Source organism: Pelobates fuscus, chromosome 4 (genome assembly GCF_036172605.1).
Source record: "Pelobates fuscus isolate aPelFus1 chromosome 4, aPelFus1.pri, whole genome shotgun sequence".
NCBI classification, from domain to species: Eukaryota; Metazoa; Chordata; class Amphibia; order Anura; family Pelobatidae; genus Pelobates; species Pelobates fuscus.
Genome location: NC_086320.1, coordinates 36063310 through 36085217, shown reverse-complemented (window position 1 = coordinate 36085217; position 21908 = coordinate 36063310). Strand labels below are relative to the sequence as shown.

General features: G+C 41.5%; 1 protein-coding gene across 1 annotated transcript in view; it reads right to left on the bottom strand.

The window, feature by feature from the left end:
- The window catches only part of LOC134609309 (transient receptor potential cation channel subfamily A member 1-like), a 101433-nt gene that overhangs the window by 67015 nt on the left and 12510 nt on the right, over window positions 1-21908 (bottom strand). The window contains exons 7-10 of the mRNA XM_063452988.1: window positions 9347-9437; window positions 6153-6181; window positions 3525-3616; window positions 3305-3419 (exon numbers count right to left, since the gene is read on the bottom strand). Coding sequence (XP_063309058.1) covers window positions 3305-3419; window positions 3525-3616; window positions 6153-6181; window positions 9347-9437 — 327 coding nt within the window. The remainder of the gene's footprint in view (window positions 1-3304; window positions 3420-3524; window positions 3617-6152; window positions 6182-9346; window positions 9438-21908) is intronic.

Genomic DNA, 21908 nt, shown 5'->3' with positions numbered 1-21908 from the left:
ACCACAAAATCAAAAGACAAACCAACGCAAAATCCCCAAAACAAACAACACAAAATCAAAAGACAAAACACAAAATCAAAAACAAACCCCCACAAAATCACAAGACAAAACACAAAATCAAAAACAAACCCCCACAAAATCACAAGACAAAACACAAAATCAAAAGACACACCAACAAAAAACAAAAACAAACCCCCACAAAATAAAAAGACAAACCAACGCAAAATCCCCAAAACAAACAACACAAAATCAAAAACAAACCCCCACAAAATCACAAGACAAAACACAAAATCAAAAACAAACCCCCACAAAATCACAAGACCAAACACAAACCAACACAAAATCAAAATCAAACCCCCACATAATCAAAAGACACACCAACAAAAAACAAAAACAAACCCCCACAAAATCAAAAGACAAACCAACGCAAAATCCCCAAAACAAACAACACAAAATCAAAAGACAAAACACAAAATCAAAAACAAACCCCCACAAAATCACAAGACAAAACACAATATCAAAAACAAACCCCCACAAAATCACAAGACCAAACACAAACCAACAAAAAATCAAAAACAAACCCCCACAAAATCAAAAGACATAACACAAACCAGCACAAAATCAAAAGACAAACCAACGCAAAATCCCCCCAAAAAACAAACACAAAATCAAAAGACAAAACAAAAAATCAAAAACAAACCCCCACAAAATCACAAGACCAAACACAAACCAACACAAAATCAAAATCAAACCCCCACAAAATCAAAAGACACACCAACAAAAAAACAAAAACAAACCACCACAAAATCAAAAGACAAACCAATGCAAAATCCCCAAAACAAACAACACAAAATCAAAAGACAAAACACAAAATCAAAAGACAAACCAACACAAAATCAAAAACAAACCCCCACAAAATCACAAGACAAAACACAATATCAAAAACAAACCCCCACAAAATCAAAAGACATAACACAAACCAGCACAAAATCAAAAGACAAACCATCGCAAAATCCCCGAAACAAACCAACACAAAATCAAAAGACAAAACACAAAATCAAAAACAAACCCCCACAAAATCACAAGACAAAACACAAAATCAAAAACAAACCCCCACAAAATCACAAGACCAAACACAAACCAACAAAAAATCAAAAACAAACCCCCACAAAATCAAAAGACATAACACAAACCAGCACAAAATCAAAAGACAAACCAACGCAAAATCCCCAAAACAAACTAACACAAAATCAAAAGACAAAACACAAAATCAAAAACAAACCCCCACAAAATCACAAGACAAAACACAAAATCAAAAACAAACCCCCACAAAATCACAAGACAAAACACAAAATCAAAAGACACACCAACAAAAAAACAAAAACAAACCCCCACAAAATAAAAAGACAAACCAACGCAAAATCCCCAAAACAAACAACACAAAATCAAAAGACAAAGCACAAAATCAAAAGACAAACCAACACAAAATCAAAAACAAACCCCCACAAAATCACAAGACAAAACACAATATCAAAAACAAACCCCCACAAAATCACAAGACAAAACACAATATCAAAAACAAACCCCCACAAAATCAAAAGACATAACACAAACCAGCACAAAATCAAAAGACAAACCAACGCAAAATCCCCAAAACAAACCAACACAAAATCAAAAGACAAAACAAAAAATCAAAAACAAACCCCCACAAAATCACAAGACAAAACACAAAATCAAAATCAAACCCCCACAAAATCAAAAGACACACCAACAAAAAAACAAAAACAAACCCCCACAAAATCAAAAGACAAACCAACGCAAAATCCCCAAAACAAACAACACAAAATCAAAAGACAAAACACAAAATCAAAAGACGAACCAACACAAAATCAAAAACAAACCCACACAAAATCACAAGACAAAAAAAATATCAAAAACAAACCCCACAAAATCAAAAGACATTACACAAACCAGCACAAAATCAAAAGACAAACCAACGCAAAATCCCCAAAACAAACCAACACAAAATCAAAAGACAAAATACAAAATCAAAAACAAATCAACACAAAATCAAAAACAAACCCCCACAAAATCAAAAGACATAACACAAACCAGCACAAAATCACACACACAAAATCAAAAGACAAAACAACACAAAACCAGAAGAAAAAAATCACAGAGGGATCCACCATACTGTGGTTTAATGGTTTAAAAGTATCCTTAGAAATTTTCATCTGGTATGAAGAAATTCTATTAAAGTATTTTTTTTATTTATATTGTATTTGCTGTTTCACAGTTGACCTAGATTAGCATTCACTAGATGCAGCCAGATCTGGTTGTACTATTCTACCATTTCTTATTCAGTTCCTTTTACCAGCCCAGTTTACAAGATGGCAGTGAATACCCCATTTCTGCTACAATAGGGAATTAGAGAAGGCCAGAGATTATTATTATTTATTTTTATGACTTATTTATTCATTTATTTTCTCGTTTATTACTCTTCTTCTGCACATTATAATGCATGAGTAAATAATGTATTTTAAAAATCCCTTTAATTCCCTTTTAGTGCACAGCAATTCATGTATATTGATTATTACACCTAACTTCATTCATAATGCAGTAACACTTTTTCTTTTTTTGTGAATTGTCTTTCAATTGCTACTGTGGACATTAAGTAACAATGTAATCACTGTGTCGGTGATAGAGCCCATTCTTTATGAGCAAACAATGCAATCAACCCAACTTTAGCCTGCTGTATTAGATAAGAAAGGTGCATTGGATTAAACAAATGGAGTCAATCCAACACTAGATCTCTGCATGATATATATGATATATCGAGGCCCAATTAAGGCAATTTAACTCTAGATGCAGCATCATTACATGGGTGACTGAGACAATTTGCAATTCTCCCAAAATCCAGACAGAGTCAGTGCAGCTCATGGTCTACTTCAGTGTTTCCCAACCCAGTCCTCAAGGCACACCTACCAGTCCAGGATTTAAGGATTACCCAGTTTTGTCTAAGGTGTTTTTTCTTTTTTTTCTAAAAGCACCTTAGACAAAACTGGGTAATCCTTAAATCCTGGACTGGTAGGTGTGCCTTGAGGACTGGGTTGGGAAACACTGGTCTACTTCATCATCTCCTTGGGCAAGAGAGGTAATTTGATAGGTTCCTTAAGACTCAGTTGAGGCATTTTAACTCTAGACTGCTGCATCATTTGTATGGTGAGAGACGTAATTTGGGATGTTCCCTAAGACCCAGTAGTGAAACTTTGACTAATCCCTATAATATAAGATTACAGTATACCTCAGGAAACTTGTACGGCACTTCTTCAGTTCTTGGCAATGAAGATGCTATACCGAGTGCTGTCCAGGATAAGATGAACAGAAGGTTCAGAGATAACATTATTGCAATATTCTTCCTGCAATGAGATGAAATATCTGAGGTCATGCGGCTGATACAGCTGAGAGGGACATTTCGCCTGCAGGCTGTGTCAATTAGGGAAATGAAAAATTCCAAATCTCACCTGCCAAAAGATATCCACTTTGTTTCAATTAATTTCTGAATAACTGGATGCATGATAATGTCCAACTGGCGTGAATGTACGATCACTTCAAGCTGAGCAGAACAATTGGAAGAAAATAACATTTACTTAATGACTGATTTAATTTTAAATTGTTCTATGAAATGATCAAGTGTGGGCTAGCTGCATATTTTACATTTGAGGATAGATATTGATCTAGAAATCAATTTGGAGAGCAAATGGTAATCAGACTACTCACTAATACGGTTTGGTCCGCAGGAACGAGTTGAAAACTATGGGTGCCACGGTATACAATGTAAAAGCCCAGTTTATTTGAACTGACTTACATGGCTGCTCTGTGCAATCTGTGATAGAAATAAACGGAAAGCTTCCAATTGCTTCTAAAACCCTGCAATGACCCACTACAGGTTTCGACAAGGCAATATCTTGGCGCACATTATAAATCTTCATTATTCATTTATTTATTTTTCTACACAAATATCCAAACTCGGATGGCTTTTTTGAACACACAGTATATTTTTGACTCAGCAATGGGCTTTTACAACCTGCTTTCCCTAAAAGCCATTTTATCTAAGTCTTGCAGGCTGAATCTCCTGTGCTTTGATGTGCTTAATCATTTATACAGAATGCAGCCTTGAAGCATGCCTAAATAGGTCATCCCCCAGTTCCCTACTGGCACAGGAGTGACCTGATTCCTCCCTTTTAGAAGATGCTAGTGAGAGACAAACATGAATCAACCAGGGGACTAATACAACATCAGGAAAACAGGTGCTGGAATGTTTAATTATGGTGCTTTTCTGACTGTTTGACAATGATTAGAATGCTTGTCCTTTTTTCTAATGTATGTATTCTTACACCGAGCAATCGACATATGTAAGATATCATATAGGCTGAACCTCTTAAAGGAACACTCCAGGCTGGAATAGAACAAGGATTTTAAATGCATTATAGAGGATAATTTATATACACACACTTTATAAAATTGTATTAAAATGTAACAATAAAAAAGATCTTTGGAGGTCTTGTTTTAACTCAATACTAATCGCTTAGTTGTCACTAATGCATTCTCCATAATTCCCTGCTCAGCAGAAGTTTATAGGGTATGTAACTCTGCACTTAGAAGACCTTCTGTTCATGAGAACATGACATGGAACTTATAGCCAAGCTGATTTAAGTTGCTTTAATGACTCAATAATACAAACAGCTCCGTCACAGAAAGCAGGCTGGAATTAGACTTATGCAGGTGTGAACAATTCATGTTCCTCCAAATTGATTTGGGTTAGATTTCTCGAATAAACTCGGTGTGACAATTTTGAACTTAACTTAAAATTATTAGGGAAACCCTAAAGTGAAGGAAAAAGTTGCCTACAGTTTGCCTTTAAAAAAAATGGTGTTCAGTGGCAATGGCTAAGAGCAGCAGGTTCCACAAATATAAAATCCGAATCAACCGAAACACACGTCTATCGCACCATTGGGTTTATTCAGAATTTTGGATAAATACATGTATTATTTCGGAACATCTTAAGGGCACCAATAAGCCGTAATTTGGCTACATTTCAATTTGGACTGAAACAAATGTCCAAGTCTAGTGGTAATTTAATTAATGTCTATAAACCCATACAAGTATTTCTATTGCCAAGCAGATGTTTGTTATAAGGAACTGTGTGCATGGGTACAGAGAACATGGAACAGCACACCGTAATCTACACAAGAATCATAAGTTGTAACTGGGCTTCAAGTGTCCCTTTAAATGTATCTTTCAGTGTTTCTGTTTGTAACAAAACATTTGCAAATAAATACAAAAAATGACTTAAAAGCAGAAAGCACGAATGCACTGAAAAATAGTTCAATATTAAAATTAAAAGCATTCAAAGAAAGTGTTAACCATATCCAATAACTTTCAAGGATAAAAAATGCCAAGTAGTATCCACTTTGGTAAATTATCAATTTAAGAACTTCACCTCAGAAACATCAGTGCGCATTAAAAAAGAACTAACAAAAAGTAGAAATAATAGAGAAAAAGAAAATAATAATAATAACCAAAACGAGACAAAAAAAAAAAGAGATAAAGTCAATGCATATGGCGACAAAAACAAAGACACAAAATTATTTAAAAAACAAACAAACAAACAACAAAACAAGAACTGTGAATTAAAAGAAAACACAAGTCAGAAAATAAATCAGAGACCATGGCAAAGTCAATTACAGATACAACAATAACAAGATACAGTTGGTGATGTCACGTTACTTTGTTTCCTAGAATCACCAGCTATGGAGTTTCCATAGCAAACGTTGCGCATGTGCTGTCCTTGCTATGCTTTGGAGCAAAACTACTAGCACAATGTATAGACAGAATATTACACTCTTTCAAAAGATCATAAGGTAAAATAGGTCTACAGTTATCCTTTAATCTTTCTCAACTGCCTACTAAAATCAGGAACTTGCTTTTTTCCACCTACAGGTAACAGAATGTTTGGAGGCGGTACACATTTTGTGGCTTAATCTGTTAAGTGATTGTGATTAAGTAGCCAAGTATCTACAATTATGTCTGTTAGAAATCTCGAGTGTATAACATGTTACATTAGCAAAATTGCGTAATTTAGAACTTACAGGAGATCTGGCTTGTGTGCTGTGAAAACCTATTTTGAAAAAAATATATATATTTAAAATATTAGACATATAAAATATTATTATGACGTGGTAACAGTAGCGGTTATTTGAGCAGAACATTTGTTAAATATGAATTCCACTATATGACAGGCAGACATATATCATTGACAAACAAGTGACAATTTGAAATCGCAGTTTAAATAACAGCGCATTTCGATGGTTAGCATACTACAAGCGCAATCTAAAATATCTAAACTGTGAGATCTATTCCTGAAACAGGGAGTTGAGAAATGACTTGCAGAACTGATTCGGATGAAACTGAAGATTTTCTTTTAAGAACGCAATGTAAAGATATAATTTTATTACGTAAGTCAGTTTTCATCTTGCAACATCTTGCCGTGCAGTTACTGGTGCTCTTTTATCACCATATTTTTCTTAAGTAAATTGTGTAAAGAGACAGCCTTTGGTTTAATCTGCTTATTTTTATATAATGATGAGTGACGTGACCTTTCTAAAAAAAATCTTGTTAAACGTATCATCTGGACATAATTCAGAGACATTGCAAAGTTAAAGCATACTATGACCAAGGGACCAGGGAACTCCAGGAAAAATAGACAGCCACCACCAGCACTACCACCGTGATAAGACAAATGTGTGTGTTTGCAGATAACAAAGCATTCACGGGTTTCCTTCATCGGTGAATCGGATGGATATTCGTACAGGGGGATCAGGAGATTCCTCAGACTGTTTAATGACTAAGAGCATCTGTAAACAGGGGGGAATACAATGATCTATACAACAAAACTGCTTCATTAAGCTAAAGTTGTTTTAGTGACTATAGTGTCCCTTTAAGTGTACAAGGAACATTCCAGGCACTTTAGATATTTTGCTCTAGCTAGCCATATGCACTAATCATATCTCATAGCTCTATAGAAACACTACAAGTAAAAGTGTTGTCTATTAGCTGCTGCTGAAGGTAAAACACATGTGCCTTGTATATTTTCTAGGATCTAGGGGTTTCATAAAGAGGATCTATGTTGTTTTCAGAATTTTGTGCAATCAAAAGAAGTTGTTGTAAAAAAAAAAATTCTTTACGGGGGCCTAAATAACAATAAGGGGGGGACCTTTTGTGCTCCCCCCGGCCCCCAACCCTGAGCGGTGGGTGGGGGCCCTAAATAAAAATGGGGGGACCTATTGTCTCCCCGACCCCCACCCATGAGCAGCGGGTGGGGGCACTAAATGAAAATGTTAACCCACCCAGGTGACTAGGGGTCCCCAAGCCCCTAGTCACCCCCCACCCAAAAAATAAATAATAAACCCTTACCTACCCCCCTCACCCTAAAAATAGTGAGGGGGAAACAAGAGAACTAAATACCTGTAAGGTATTACTGAGCAGTAACTCTCTAAATTTACCTGTCACAGCACTCTGATGGGTTGGCTTGAAATTCAACCAATCAGAGTGCTCTGTGACATTTTACACAGCTTGGGATGGTTCTTTGAAATTTTCCCATTCTGTGTAATTTGACTCATAACATCAAACAACCAATCAGAGAGTTATGAGTCAAATGACACAGCATGGAAAAATTCCCGCATAGTGCATCGCCGCATAGTGTAGGACGGACTTGCTCCACCTCCCGACCTCCCCTGTGCTGTAGCGTACACGCGTTCCATGACGCCACGTGGAGGCGGAGTCACGGCAACGCTAGGGTAAAGCCGGGTTCATAGGGCAGCACCATTAGTCTGCTCCTAGAACGGCAGAGCAGCGCCTCACACCCTTTCTGCCCTGATCCCTGATCTGCTAGTGTCTTCACAACTATAAGTATTTAATTCCTACTAACTGGAATAAGGGGAGCTTGTTACTTGTTTGAGGGGGATGGAGGAGTTGGTGGTTGGAGAGGGGTGAATGGAGAGAGAGGGGATGTGGGGGTTAGTACAGTACAATCTGCACGTTGAAAAGAAATAAAAAAACAAAAAGTCATCTGGAAAATACAAAATATTGTGTCAGAAGTTGTGCAATAAATCGAGCTAGGAATGTGCTTATTTTTTATTTCTAGAATAATGTCACAGCCATTTTATTTCATACATTTGTGCTGATTTTTTTTTCCTCTAAGCACCATCATTTTGAGGATTTTCTCGCAAGTGACATTTGTTTAGCAGCTTTTTTTTTAATTTAAGAAGTGAGCCATGTAAATTTAGAAATACTGATCCCGCTAATAAATTTTAATTTGTGTACGCAGGAATATTCAAGGGACACTATAGTCACCAGAACCACTACAGCTTAACATCGTAGTTCTGGTGCCTATAGCAGCATTTCCCAATTGGTGTTCCGGGGGGTTCTGCGAGAACAAAATTGAGGTTCCGAGGTGATTTGCCCATCGGGTAGCCCATGCACTTAGGGCCACCCGACAGGCATTGCTGCACAGGGACCCTGTCAGCGGCCTCCCTAGTATGGGATGTTGGGAGGAAGTGATGGAGTGTATCTGTGTGCCGAGGTGTGTGTGTTTTTTTTTTTGTGTTTGTGTGTTGGGGTGGAGGGCGTGATTGCATGCCAAGGAGTGGGAGGGCAAGATTCAGGGGCCCAAGTAAATTCTTGCCCAGGGTCCAATCAATATTAAAGACAACCCTGGGTCAGAGTAGCCTATGAATCAGAGGGAATGCTTGGAAATGGGCTACTTAGTAAGCAATGCATCCAACATGGTAATATTCTGCATAAAAACTTAGCTGTAGTGGAATATTCCAGAGGAGATATCAGAAAGACATGTGGCAATGTGGAACAATAGACAGGATGATCAGAAAAGAATATCTGCGCATAAACAAAATATTGTTTTTATTGAACACCGAAGCCAAGACAAGGCTTACAGCAGAAGAAGAGTAGATTGCAAAGACTGATCCTTGCAGGATTCTAAGAATGAAAAAGAATGTGGGATTAACAGAAAAAGCACCTCACCAAATAACACCACCACAAGTCACAACCACTGTCCCTCTAACCACAACCATTGCTACAAACTTCTAGATTTTACGAATTTCTCCTTTCCAACACCTAGTATATGATAGCTAGTTGCAACTAGTGGAATCAGTGAGAAACTAAAACTGTGATTTGGAATCCTTTTGAAGACACGAGGACCACAAATATGCCTTCTCATGTGGACTAACACAGTTTCAGATAGGCACTCTACATCAATAATAAGATCAACCTGAGGTTTGTGGTTCCACGTGGTTTAGAAAATAATGCTGTTTCCTGTTAGCTCGATCTTTAACATGGAACTGATCCAGAGCAAGAAAAGCCTATAACAAATAAAAGAAGAATGGAAAAGTTAGAACATGTCAGAACATTTTGACCCTTACTGAACGGACATCTCCATAATTAATCACAGTGTTTCTAACATTAACTCGTACATTCATTTTCCAACGTAAAACCCATGTCAGATGAGTCCATGTTCCATAAGCAGTATTCAGTTTGGCAATCTACAGTTACTATATTGCTTATTGTGATGTATGCTACACATTATCACACCATGCTCCAAATGAGATATGTTTGCTAAAATACCACAAAATGTTATGTCTTTGGTACTGAAGAGTGACATCTGAAATGGATTATAAGTCTCAAAGTCCACTGAGGAAAATTTGGGGGCAAAGATGTTACCCTGAACGGTTAGTGCCAAAAAGATAGGTATTTTTTTTACTTACATCTGCAGCGCTACTTACCTAACTAAACACTAATAGTAAAATGTTTTATTGAGGTGATGGAACATATAATTCTTTAATGATTGTTACCCTGGTATAGGGCAGAATAACGGTATTATTATATAAATACAGTGTCTCTAACTTTCTGTACATACTCATTTTGTAATGTTCTGTTTTCCAAGTTAACGCATGAAAAATATATATATTTTTAATGACCTTGGGGGGAAGCACAATGTACAAGGTCTTAATATTCTCTGTGAGGTCGTAATAACGAGCAGGATGTAATTTTTTTAATACATGAATAGCGTAGGTAGATAATTTGCCTTTGCATGCCTATAAAACATAATGTAGATTGATGTGCAGTTTCTATCTCCTCTAAGTAGGTACAGACACGCACTGCATGCATATTAAATGGGAAAAATAAAATGAGTTAATGTTGGAATTTATAAATGAAAAACAAATGTGCAGATTTGCATCTTTCCGTTTATTTGCTGTAGTTGGTGAATAGGTGCACACATACACATATGAAGGTTGGACGTTTTAATTTTTTATTCAGTTACGTAATTTCTAGAAGTGATCTCCTCCCCCGCCCCATACCTTTGATGTGGGATTATTTAAAAATCCTTATTGTACTCGTATTGAATTATTGCACTAACTCCATTTTAACCTCATACTGTGAATCCTCCATTTTGTCCTCCTAACCTGACTTCTTCATTCCTCCATTTTGTCCTCATAACCTAACTTGTTCATTTTAAAACTACCTTACATGACAGAATTTCCCAGCACATCTAATATAATAGACAAAGACTGTATTTTCTATAAAGACATGATTAACACAGGAATTGCTGACTTTCCCTTAACTTGCAACATAGTATAATTTGAAGGCCATGAGAACACAGTAGTAATGAAATGTTCTATTCATAAGAGACCTTGCACCTGGCCACGAGGCCTGAGATCACCGACCGTGTAAAATGACGCTCGAGACCCCCTTGTCCCCACCCGTGTCCAGAACAATCCCACCTCTTGGTGGGTGGGCACGGGACTAACCACTTAGTTTTTGAGCCAATTAATAATATTGATAGGTGGACACTAATCCCGACACTTAACAATTAATCCAATTAATGATGTTTATTTGCTGATATTCTAATAATCAATGATGACGTAAAATGCCTCTTAAAAGGGCCTGCGCGCCCGCTTTTTAATCACTTGCCAATAAATTTTCTCGAAGTTATTTTTACCTGAACCTTGTGTGTCAGACTTAATTACTTCAGCGTATATACGCAATTCAATTTTATTAATTTGGACAGGAACAGATAGACATTTAAACATTTTGGTTTACTGCTAAAAAGTACCATAACAACTTGGCGCCCAACGTGGGGCATCGGGCTATGTCCGGCCGGTGAGCCGTCCTAAGGAAGACAAGGGTGGACGGAGGAATCCAGGGGGAAGGAAAGGAGACTGATCACCTCCAGGTACACGGTAGAGACTTCTGCAGAGCCACCGGTATGTTCCGGCCCCTTTGATTGACCCGTCCACGTGTCTGTGACTGCTTCCCGGGAGGACATCAAAGACAGGTAATATCTTGCCCGGTGTCTCGTTACTCACTTGTTTACCTGCATTTTAGTCTATCTGTTGCCTGGGTGTGTTTGAATTGTTTGCCTGTTTCCCCATTTTGAGATAAAGGGGGGTGGACCTGCAGGGGATTTGCCTGGGGTTCTCTGTCTTGCTTGTTTTCCCCTTTTTGGGATAAAGGGGGGTGGACCTGAGGGGACTTGCCTGGGTCTTCAGTTTGTCTGTCTATCTGTTTGTATTTTACCCCTTTTGGGATAAAGGGGGGTGGACCTGAGGGGATTTGCCTGGGTCTTCTGTTGCCTGTTTCACCCCTTTTAGGAACCACGGTGCTGTGGTTGTAGGGAAAAAGGGGGGTTGACCTGTGGATGTGTTCCTGGGGGTCATCTTTTCCTGTTTAACTCTTTTAGGAGCCTCGTGGCTGGGGCTGTAGGGAAAAAGAGGTGTGTTGGATCTGTGGAGATTGTGTAGACTCATAGTTTCCTGGGGATCCTTCTTGTGTCACTTTGATAGCCTAGCTAGCTTCTCTGTGCACGTTACTCTGCTTGCAGAGTGGTGGTACCCTCCAGCTTTGAGCGCTGAGCTGGAGCCATTCCAATTTTTATTTTGTGGTGTGTGAATTCGGGCAGGCATTGCTGTCTTCATCACCACGGAGTAGTGAGACTTATAAAGTGGGTTTTTATAGGGGCACTACAAGGGTGAGGGTAGCGCAGACACTATTAGTGGGCTGCTGTGACGAGGGAGGCATATGGATTTCGGACCGGTGTTAGCTGTTATCCTTGGCCGCTGGTAGTAAGATACTACGGGATTGAGGGAGGTGACTTTGGAGTAAGCACACGAGTAAAGGAAAGGGATCACTGTTGATTTCATTTGAACTGTGATGCATGCACTGTATTTCAATTGTATTGTTGTCTTGTTTGTTTAATAGGAGTCTCATGAACTCCGGTGTCTGTCTCTAAGGATTTTTTCCTTGCCTTTCATCTTTTCTACACTTTCTATATTATTATACTATCCACTCCCATTTCTCTTAAAAGGGAAGTGATTGGTCACACACTTCTCACCTCGCTCCAATCCGTGTCTACCACCCCAGGTAGGCGGATTCAGTGACTAGTCTACGTTTTGGGAAGACGCACTTGAGAAAGTCCCACGGTTCTCAGGTGGCAGTCGAGCATTGTAGACGTTCCTGTTCAGTTTTCCTTCTCTCTCCCTATATCTAGGACGCTGGTATAGGGGAAAAGGGATTATGGGGCAGGATTTAAGCAGGCCCAGTAAGGGCTGGTTAGCATGTGATTTAGTTGAAGACAGAGAGGGTGAGGAAATGGTTAAAGGTGTTGAAAAGATTGCAAAAGTATGTAAAATTGCTGTACCGACATGTGGAAGATTGCAACCGGAAAGTTGGCGTAGGTTACTGACAGAAAAGAAAGGCAAGCTTACAGATAATGGTTTATTAAAGACTGCTGAAGCATGGTACAGAGTAGCAAAGGCTATTCAGCTAGAAGGTTGGGTTGAGGAAGAAATAAATCACAAAGGTGTGAAATTGTTTGTGTATCATAATAATTGTGTTACTGGGGTTTACCCTCAGCCAGCGCCCCAAAATGGCGCCCAGGGGATGTCTATCCCCAAGGTTCAGTCAGCAATAGGTGATAGCCAGCTGACTATGTTCCCCACTCCCAATCCTCCCGACACCCATCCCATCACCTCCCCTGTCTGCCCGGTCCTGAATTCTGATGGATCTTTCTTTTCCCCTTCCCCGTCTCTAACATTCCCATCATCCTCATCCATCCCTACGCTACCTCCTGTACCTAATCCTAACATTTCATCTGCCATTTCCTCCCTGCATTCTCTCTCCGTTAATAATCCCCTCCCCTCTTCATCCGCCCAGCTAACTACTTCCTCCACCCTTGCTCCGGCTCCTCCTACTGCACCCACCCCTACCAATCCCTCTCCGTCCCCTCCCGTCTCCACCCCAGTCCAATACCCCACCTCCTTAAATGTAAATACCCACCCTACTCTCCTCCCCTCCCCAGCCTGGCCCTACCCCTTCCCATATCCCATGGCCCTGCCCTATCCCGGCTACCCACAACCCCTTCCCCAAGCCACTCCCCAGGTTCCGGTCATGCCCAGTCCGGCTCAGTCTGCCCCGGATGTGCCCACATCCAACATGGCCGCCACTTCTTCCCTTAATCCTAATGCAGTTCCCTTTCCCGCCACCAATATGGCGGCCCCCAGTACAGCCCTGATGCCGGTAATTCCCGGTGACTACTTATCTGGTTATGACCCGCTAGCCACCCCTGCATCTGGGACCCCCTCTCATCCCCCGATCCTGTCACCTCACCCGGGCCCTGCACGAAGGAGGGCCCAGATCGTAGAAATAAATGAGGAAGAGGAGGACAGATTATCCCAGGACTCATTGGAGGCTGCGGGAGCCGCAGCCTCAGCTCATCGTTCTATCGATGATCCCTTTGGACACAAGGGTCGGGGAGAACGGGCCCCTCCTAAGTATGTTGCTTTTAACCCCACTCAAGCTAGTGCATTAATGAAATCGCTCCCTGACCCAGAAAAGCAACCGATGCCTTTTTACCGAGGGATAGTTCAAATTCAAAAGACTTATTCCGCAGCATGGCGTGATTTACTGAGCATTTGTGCTATTAAAGCAGGGGATGCATATTGGCCAAGCATGGCCCGCCACATCAGTACAGATCTGCTTTCCAGTGATGTTGATTACCCCTCCGGGGTAACCTTTTGCAACCAATTAAGAGAATGGGCTAAGGACAAACTTGCAGATCAGGCTGCTGGCCTTACTGATGTTATGCAAGATAAAGGAGAATCAGTGGAAAGGTTTCATGCAAGACTGTATCAAATGTTTACAGATTTGGGGTTTGATCTTACTGACAAGATTCATTCACAAATGCTGTCCGGTGCGTTTGTCCAAGGTGTTAAAGACTCTATACGCAAGGGAATTATTGCTGCCCGCCCTGAATATAAGGTTGTCCCCCTGGATACTTTACTCCTGGTTGCTAGGGGCCTAGAATCTGCCCAGACCCCCAGAAGGCCAAGCTCTGCTCCTCTTATGGTGTCACGCACTACCCCTGTTCCCAAGGGCACCAGACCAGAGGATGGTTTCTGCTTTAATTGCAAGGCTAAAGGGCATTTTAAAAGTGATTGCCCGGAATCCAAGAGAGAGCCAAGAAAGCCATCCAGGCCTGCCCCGGCCTCTAAGGCCGAGAAAGAGGTTCCAATAGTTGAGGAACCCGATGAATAGGAAATTGGCAAGCCTGTGTCTGTGACCCCTGTCATGGCAGTGTCTACAGGGGATAAGGGGGGGCCACTTGCCACAGTGACTTTGCCCATTGAAGGCCACCCTACCACATTTCTTGTTGACACAGGTGCAGCCCGTAGTGTTCTGCGAGAACAAGACCTGCCAGACCCATCTTTCCTGTCAAATATTGATGTCTCTTGTGTTGGAGTGGATGGCCAGCCGAGACATAGCCCTTTAACAACTCCACTACGAGTTGGTTCTAGCCTGCTTGCTCGCTTTGTGGTATCCTCCACATGCCCAATTAACCTGTTAGGTGCTGATGTTCTCTCCCGCCTGCAAGCATCCATCACCTTCACCCCAGATGGGCAGGTAGAAATGTCTACACCTCTATCTGAATCAGACACCTCAGCCTTGTGCTCTTTGCCTCTGATGCTGCATTTAGAAAAGCCCCGTGAGGAAGCAGCAGAATTAAGGTCCAATTTCCCAGAGGTATTAAAAACACAGGTGCCCGCCAAGTTATGGTCCTCAGGCCCAGAGGACATAGGTCACCTAAATGTTCCCCCTGTGGTGGTAAAGCTTATTCCAGGAGCTAAGTTACCAAGAAAACCACAATATCCATTAAAACCAGCACAGGCTGCTGCCATTTCTATCCACATCAAGGCACTCTTGGAGAAGGGTGCCCTGGTAAAATGTAAATCTGAATGCAACACCCCATTATTTCCTGTGAAAAAGAAAACTCCAAAAGGTGAGCCAGAGAAGTACAGGATGGTTCAGGATCTCCGTGCTGTCAATGAAGCTACCGTCCTGGACACCCCTCTTGTACCAAATCCCCATACTCTGCTCTCTGGAGTCCCACCATCTGCAACATTTTTCACAGTCATTGACCTGGCCAATGCCTTTTTCAGTGTCCCACTGGACCCATCCTGTCAATACCTGTTTGCTTTCACTCATGAGATGCAACAGTATACCTGGACTGTCATGCCCCAAGGGGCACAAAATTCTCCAAGTCAATTTGCAAAGGCCATGGGTACCATCCTTGACCCATGGCAAGCTGAGCACCCAGAAGTTGTTTTGCTCCAGTATGTGGATGATTTACTGCTCTGTGGAGATGATATACCCACTACTGAAAAGTGTTCAATTAGTCTTCTTTCCTATTTGGCAGAACAAGGATGCAAAGCTTCACTCATCAAGCTGCAATTCTGCCAATCTTCAGTGATTTTCCTTGGACATTGCCTATCTCAAGGTACCAGACATCTTACTCGGGACCGGGTAAGAGCTGTACTAGACATTCCACCTCCAAGGACTTCAAAGTCCCTTCATGCCTTCCTAGGCCTCATTTCCTACTGCAGAGCATGGATCCCAGAAGCCTCTCTGCTTATGCAACCTCTCTATGATGCACTTAAGTCTGACCCATTCTGTCTGACCAATGAAGCTCTGGACAATTTCAATGCTCTCAAACGAGCCATTGCTTCTGCTCCTGCCTTGGGCCTACCTGACTACACCAAACCTTTCAAATTATTTGTCTCTGAAAGACAAGGCCATGCAACAGGAGTTCTCACCCAAACTAATGACTTAAGAGGCCGCCAGAGGCCTATTGGATATTTCTCATGTCAACTGGACATTGTGGCCAGAGGGACCCCTTCCTGTCTCAGGGCTGTTTTTGCTGCAAGAGAGCTCATAGAAAGAACTTCAGACCTGGTCCTTGGCCACCCCCTGGTTGTTTTGGCCCCTCATGACATTTCTGCCATTATCAACCAAGTCCAGCTCAAGCACGTGTCTCCAGCCAGACACCTGCGCCTACAATGTCACCTTCTTCTGCCTGACAACATTTCCATCCAGAGATGTCAAGTGCTTAACCCATCCACTCTTCTTCCACTCCCTGAGGGGGGTATCTACTATGGATTCATCACGGATGAGACCTACATTTACCTGCTCTGTGGATGTATCAAGAAGACCATGCATCCACATTTGACATTTCAAGAAGATGAGAATCCTCTCTGTGAAGGCCCGGATTACGCCTTCTGTACCATGTGGTACAAACCAAACATTACTCCTGAACCTTGCTATGAAGATGAGCTTTACCACTGGACTGATGTGAAGCTCACTGCTCAAGATTTCTATTGTGACTCTGAAGGCAATAGCATGGTCTTGGTCCAACTACCTCAACAACTTAACTACCTCTACCGCCATTGGGATACTGCTATCCCACATATTCCTGTTACCAAGTTGAAGACAAGGTCATGGAATGATCTTGGGCCCATGGCAAAGCTATGGGCCACCATGGATGAAGAACAGCTACAGGAAAATGGTATTGCCAAATACCCAACAACTGACCTCCTGGAAGCATGGCCACGCCATTTCCTGGAAAAGGAATTTCAAGATCTGGTCATAAAGAATGATTATGACCCAGAAACACCTCATGACTGTTTCGAACAGATGAAAATGGAAACAGTGCACTTACCAACTGTACATGAGAATCCATTACCAGATCCAGATTTTACCCTGTTTGTGGACGGTTCAAGATATGCTGATGAAGAAGGAAGATACCATACAGGATATGCCGTAACCACAACAGACGAAGTTATCAAATCATCATCTTTACCGCCAGCAATGTCTGCGCAAGAAGCTGAATTACAGGCTCTGACTTCAGCATGTAAAATTTCCGAAGGAAAACGTGCCAACATCTATACCGATTCAAGATATGCTCTGGGTGTAGCACATGACTTCGGCCTAATTTGGAAGACAAGAGGATTTCTTACCACCGCCGGTACACCAGTCAAACACAGCACTGCAATCAAGGAGCTAATGGATGCCCTCCTACTCCCTAAAGAAGTGGCCGTTTTGAAAGTCAAGGCCCATGGGAAATTGGATACAGATGAAGCAAAGGGCAACCATTTAGCTGATCAGGCTGCTAAGCTAGCGGCCAGGGATCTGCAGGAAGTGGATGAAGAAGTGTCCGGACAAGAAGAAGAAGAAGTTCCTATTTTTACTCTGCAAACTCTTCCTACTGATTTGCGAATTTTGCGAAAACAGCAAGCTGCAGTCACTCCTGAAGAAATCCAGAAATGGAAAAAGAAAGGAGCTGTCCAAAAGGACGGAGTATATTACAACAACCTCAAATTTTGTCTTCCCAGAAAATTATATCCAGCAGTTGTCCAATGGGCACATGGGCCTGCACACCTGTCAAAAGAATTGATGGCCGCCCTCATACAGAAGTATTATGAAGCACCTGGAATTACAACATTGATCAATAGCTTCTGCAAGACCTGTGTCATTTGTGCAAAATGCAATCCAGGAAAACCAATCAAGGTGCCTGCAAAACACCTGGCGAAGCCCATGTACCCCTTTCAGAGAATTCAAATTGACCACATCCAAATGCCCAAGAGTGGGCCCCATGAATATGCACTAGTCATAGTGGACATGTTCTCAGGATGGCCAGAGGCCTACCCAGTGACCAATATCACTGCAAAAACAACCGCAAGACGCCTACTTACAGAGATAGTATGTAGGTTCGGACTCCCAGAAGTCATTGAAAGTGATCAAGGCCCAGCTTTCACAGCAACAGTGACTAAAGAAATTTGGACTGCTCTAGGGGTGACTCTAGCCTTCCACACCCCTTACCACCCACAAAGTAGTGGTAAAGTAGAGCGCATGAATGGCACTCTAAAAGCCAGAATGTTAAAAATGTCACAAGAAACAAAAATGCCCTGGCCAGAAAGCCTGTCAATAGCTTTATTTAGTGTTAGGCACACACCTAGAGGGAAGCATTCACTGTCCCCATATGAGATTCTATTTGGGACAGCACCCAGACTAGGTTGTTATTATCCGCAGCAGTTACAGCTCCAATCAGATGTTTTAGTAGACTATGTAACTGAACTTGCAAGTGCCTTAAACAAAATACATGCCCAAGTTTTCTCTTCAATTCCAGATCCCGATTTGGATACAGGTACCCATAACCTGCTTCCCGGAGATTGGGTTCTGGTCAAGAAGTTTGTGCGGAAAAATACCCTGGAACCAAGATTTGACGGTCCATTCCAAGTTCTCCTGATTACCGCAACCTCCGTCAAACTGGCCGGTAGGCCAAATTGGATCCACGCTTCCCACTGCAAGAAGTCCCCTGCCCCAGAGGAAGCAGATACCGCACAAGCATGTACCTCTGGTACACCTTCTCCTTAATTAGCCTCATAAAGGCCCAACAAGTAGCCATCACCAAAGATGTTAGTGGGTACACCTTCTGGTACAATTCATCGTCCACCCATGTGGCTACTTATACCTTTGATTACTGTGATATTGTAGAATGCCCATTTCCCACATCACAAATCCAGAGTATCTATAGAGATATCCCTCATTCAAAAGACCCATATGTTTGTGTAGTTGACAAGCAATGGGGGCACAATTGTGACCATTGGGGGGCGGCGGGATGGAATGCCGGGCCTGCCTGGGGTTACAAACCAAAAAGTGCCTTATCTAAAGTAGATAATCATGGTAGATCCCTTCTCCAGAGAATGACTTTGAGAAAGCCTGGGGGGGTACACCAATGAAATTAATCCTTAACATTGAGCATCCCAGCCCCACGGATGCAGACCAGTATGTGATGGGAATGTATTGGAAAAAGGGTTCCTACCGTAAATTAGGGCATTTCTACCTCAAAGATATGTGCAACTCTTCTGAGTGGCAAGGGGCCACCCATATGGTCCCTAACCCATTAAAACCTCATATCCAGACCTTTCAAGACATGATGGCCATTGCTAACCCCACCTTTGAAGATACCATGGCCGCTGAAACAGGTTTTAATGATGTTAACCTATGGTTAGAATGGATGAAATACAATGCTAATAAGCATAACAAGACCGCATGCTATGTGTGTGGCGGTGCCCGGCCTCACCTGGGTACCGTGCCTTTAATCCTGCCAGTAGATATAGAAGAATGTGTTTTAAGCCTTTTTGCCTATCACTATGATTTTAACAGGTCCATATGTATAGCATGGACAAAGGAGTATCCTCTCCTAACCAAGGATGTCAAACCCCCAGATGGTATTACCGTGTATAAAGGTAATTACACTTGTTATGCTAATTATGATGGAATTGGTAGATTCTTGGGTAACTTCTCTAAGGGGTATTGTGCTACCTACAGAAATGTCTCTATGAACTTGTTGCAATTTCACACCAGGTCATTAGGGGATATTTACTGGTTGTGTGGGGATTTACAGCTAAGATCCAGAATGGACAAAGAGTGGTGGGGGGAGTGTACTCTGGCTAAAGCCATTATGCCTATACATATCATCTCTGACACACACCTCGTCACCCATGAGTCCAGGCACACTAAGGTTAAGCGTGACGCCCCAGTGAAAGGAAGTTTTGATCCGCATGTTTATATTGATGCCATTGGAGTGCCTAGGGGGGTGCCCAATGAGTTTAAAGCAAGAGATGAAGTTGCTGCAGGATTTGAATCACTTTTTGCCATAGTTACCACAAACAAGAATTTAAATTGGATAAATTACATTTATTATAATCAACAACGTTTTGTTAATTATACCAGAGACGCCCTCCAGGGGTTGGCCGAACAGTTGCAGGCCACATCCCAAATGGCTTTCCAGAATAGAATGGCCTTAGATATGATCTTAGCCGAAAAAGGAGGGGTTTGTAAAATTTTGCCCGACACCATGACATGTTGTACCTATATCCCAGAAAACACAGGCCCCAATGGTAAAGTTACATTAGCCATAGAAAAATTAAATGACCTGTCTGAAGAGTTAAAAAGGAATTCTGGGATAAAAGATCCCTGGGAAAGATGGTTTGGTTGGATGACAGGATGGCAAAAGGCTTTAATGCATATTGGTATGGCAATACTAATTTTTCTTTTTCTCTTTGCTCTTCTCTTTTGTTGTATCCTCCCATGTCTGAGAAAATCCCTCATGAAGACTGTTGACCAAGCGGCACCCACTTTCACTCATCTCGATGTTGATGACCAAGATTTACAAGACATCAACTCACCCTGTATACCGCTGCAAACAATCCCTTTTGTTGATAAAGTGCAGGAATTCTAGGAAGGGACCAGCTTAGGGACAGCATCTGTCAGTGAATGGTAAAGGCCCCGTGTGGAGAAGTGGTGGGTTAGCTGCCATGGGACACCCATGGGTGCGAAGTGTTCGAGAGCCATGCTGACGGATGAGTTAGCCTATCAGGGTCAGATCTAGGGACAGTCTTGCACTTTGCATTAACACCTAGCTAGCGGCCACGGGGTTTCTGTGCCTTTGGGTTAACACGTCTTCCTGGTACTAACTTAATAAAGTTTTATCTCTTAGAATCTAACATTTCATAGGGGGGACTGATGTGGGATTATTTAAAAATCCTTATTGTACTCGTATTGAATTATTGCACTAACTCCATTTTAACCTCATACTGTGAATCCTCCATTTTGTCCTCCTAACCTGACTTCTTCATTCCTCCATTTTGTCCTCATAACCTAACTTGTTCATTTTAAAACTACCTTACATGACAGAATTTCCCAGCACATCTAATAGACAAAGACTGTATTTTCTATAAAGACATGATTAACACAGGAATTGCTGACTTTCCCTTAACTTGCAACATAGTATAATTTGAAGGCCATGAGAACACAGTAGTAATGAAATGTTCTATTCATGAGAGACCTTGCACCTGGCCACGAGGCCTGAGATCACCGACCGTGTAAAATGACGCTCGAGACCCCCTTGTCCCCACCCGTGTCCAGAACAATCCCACCTCTTGGTGGGTGGGCACGGGACTAACCACTTAGTTTTTGAGCCAATTAATAATATTGATAGGTGGACACTAATCCCGACACTTAACAATTAATCCAATTAATGATGTTTATTTGCTGATATTCTAATAATCAATGATGACGTAAAATGCCTCTTAAAAGGGCCTGCGCGCCCGCTTTTTAATCACTTGCCAATAAATTTTCTCGAAGTTATTTTAACCTGAACCTTGTGTGTCAGACAATTACTTCAGCGTATATACGCAATTCAATTTTATTAATTTGGACAGGAACAGATAGACATTTAACCCCTTAAGGACACATGACGTGTGTGACATGTCATGATTCCCTTTTATTCCAGAAGTTTGGTCCTTAAGGGGTTAAACATTTTGGTTTACTGCTAAAAAGTACCATAACACCTTGTTGAGTGAAAATGATCCCAGGGGATAAACTACTTATCCAAAAACCACTGGAGATGGTAGATTTATGGGATAAGATCATAGTCC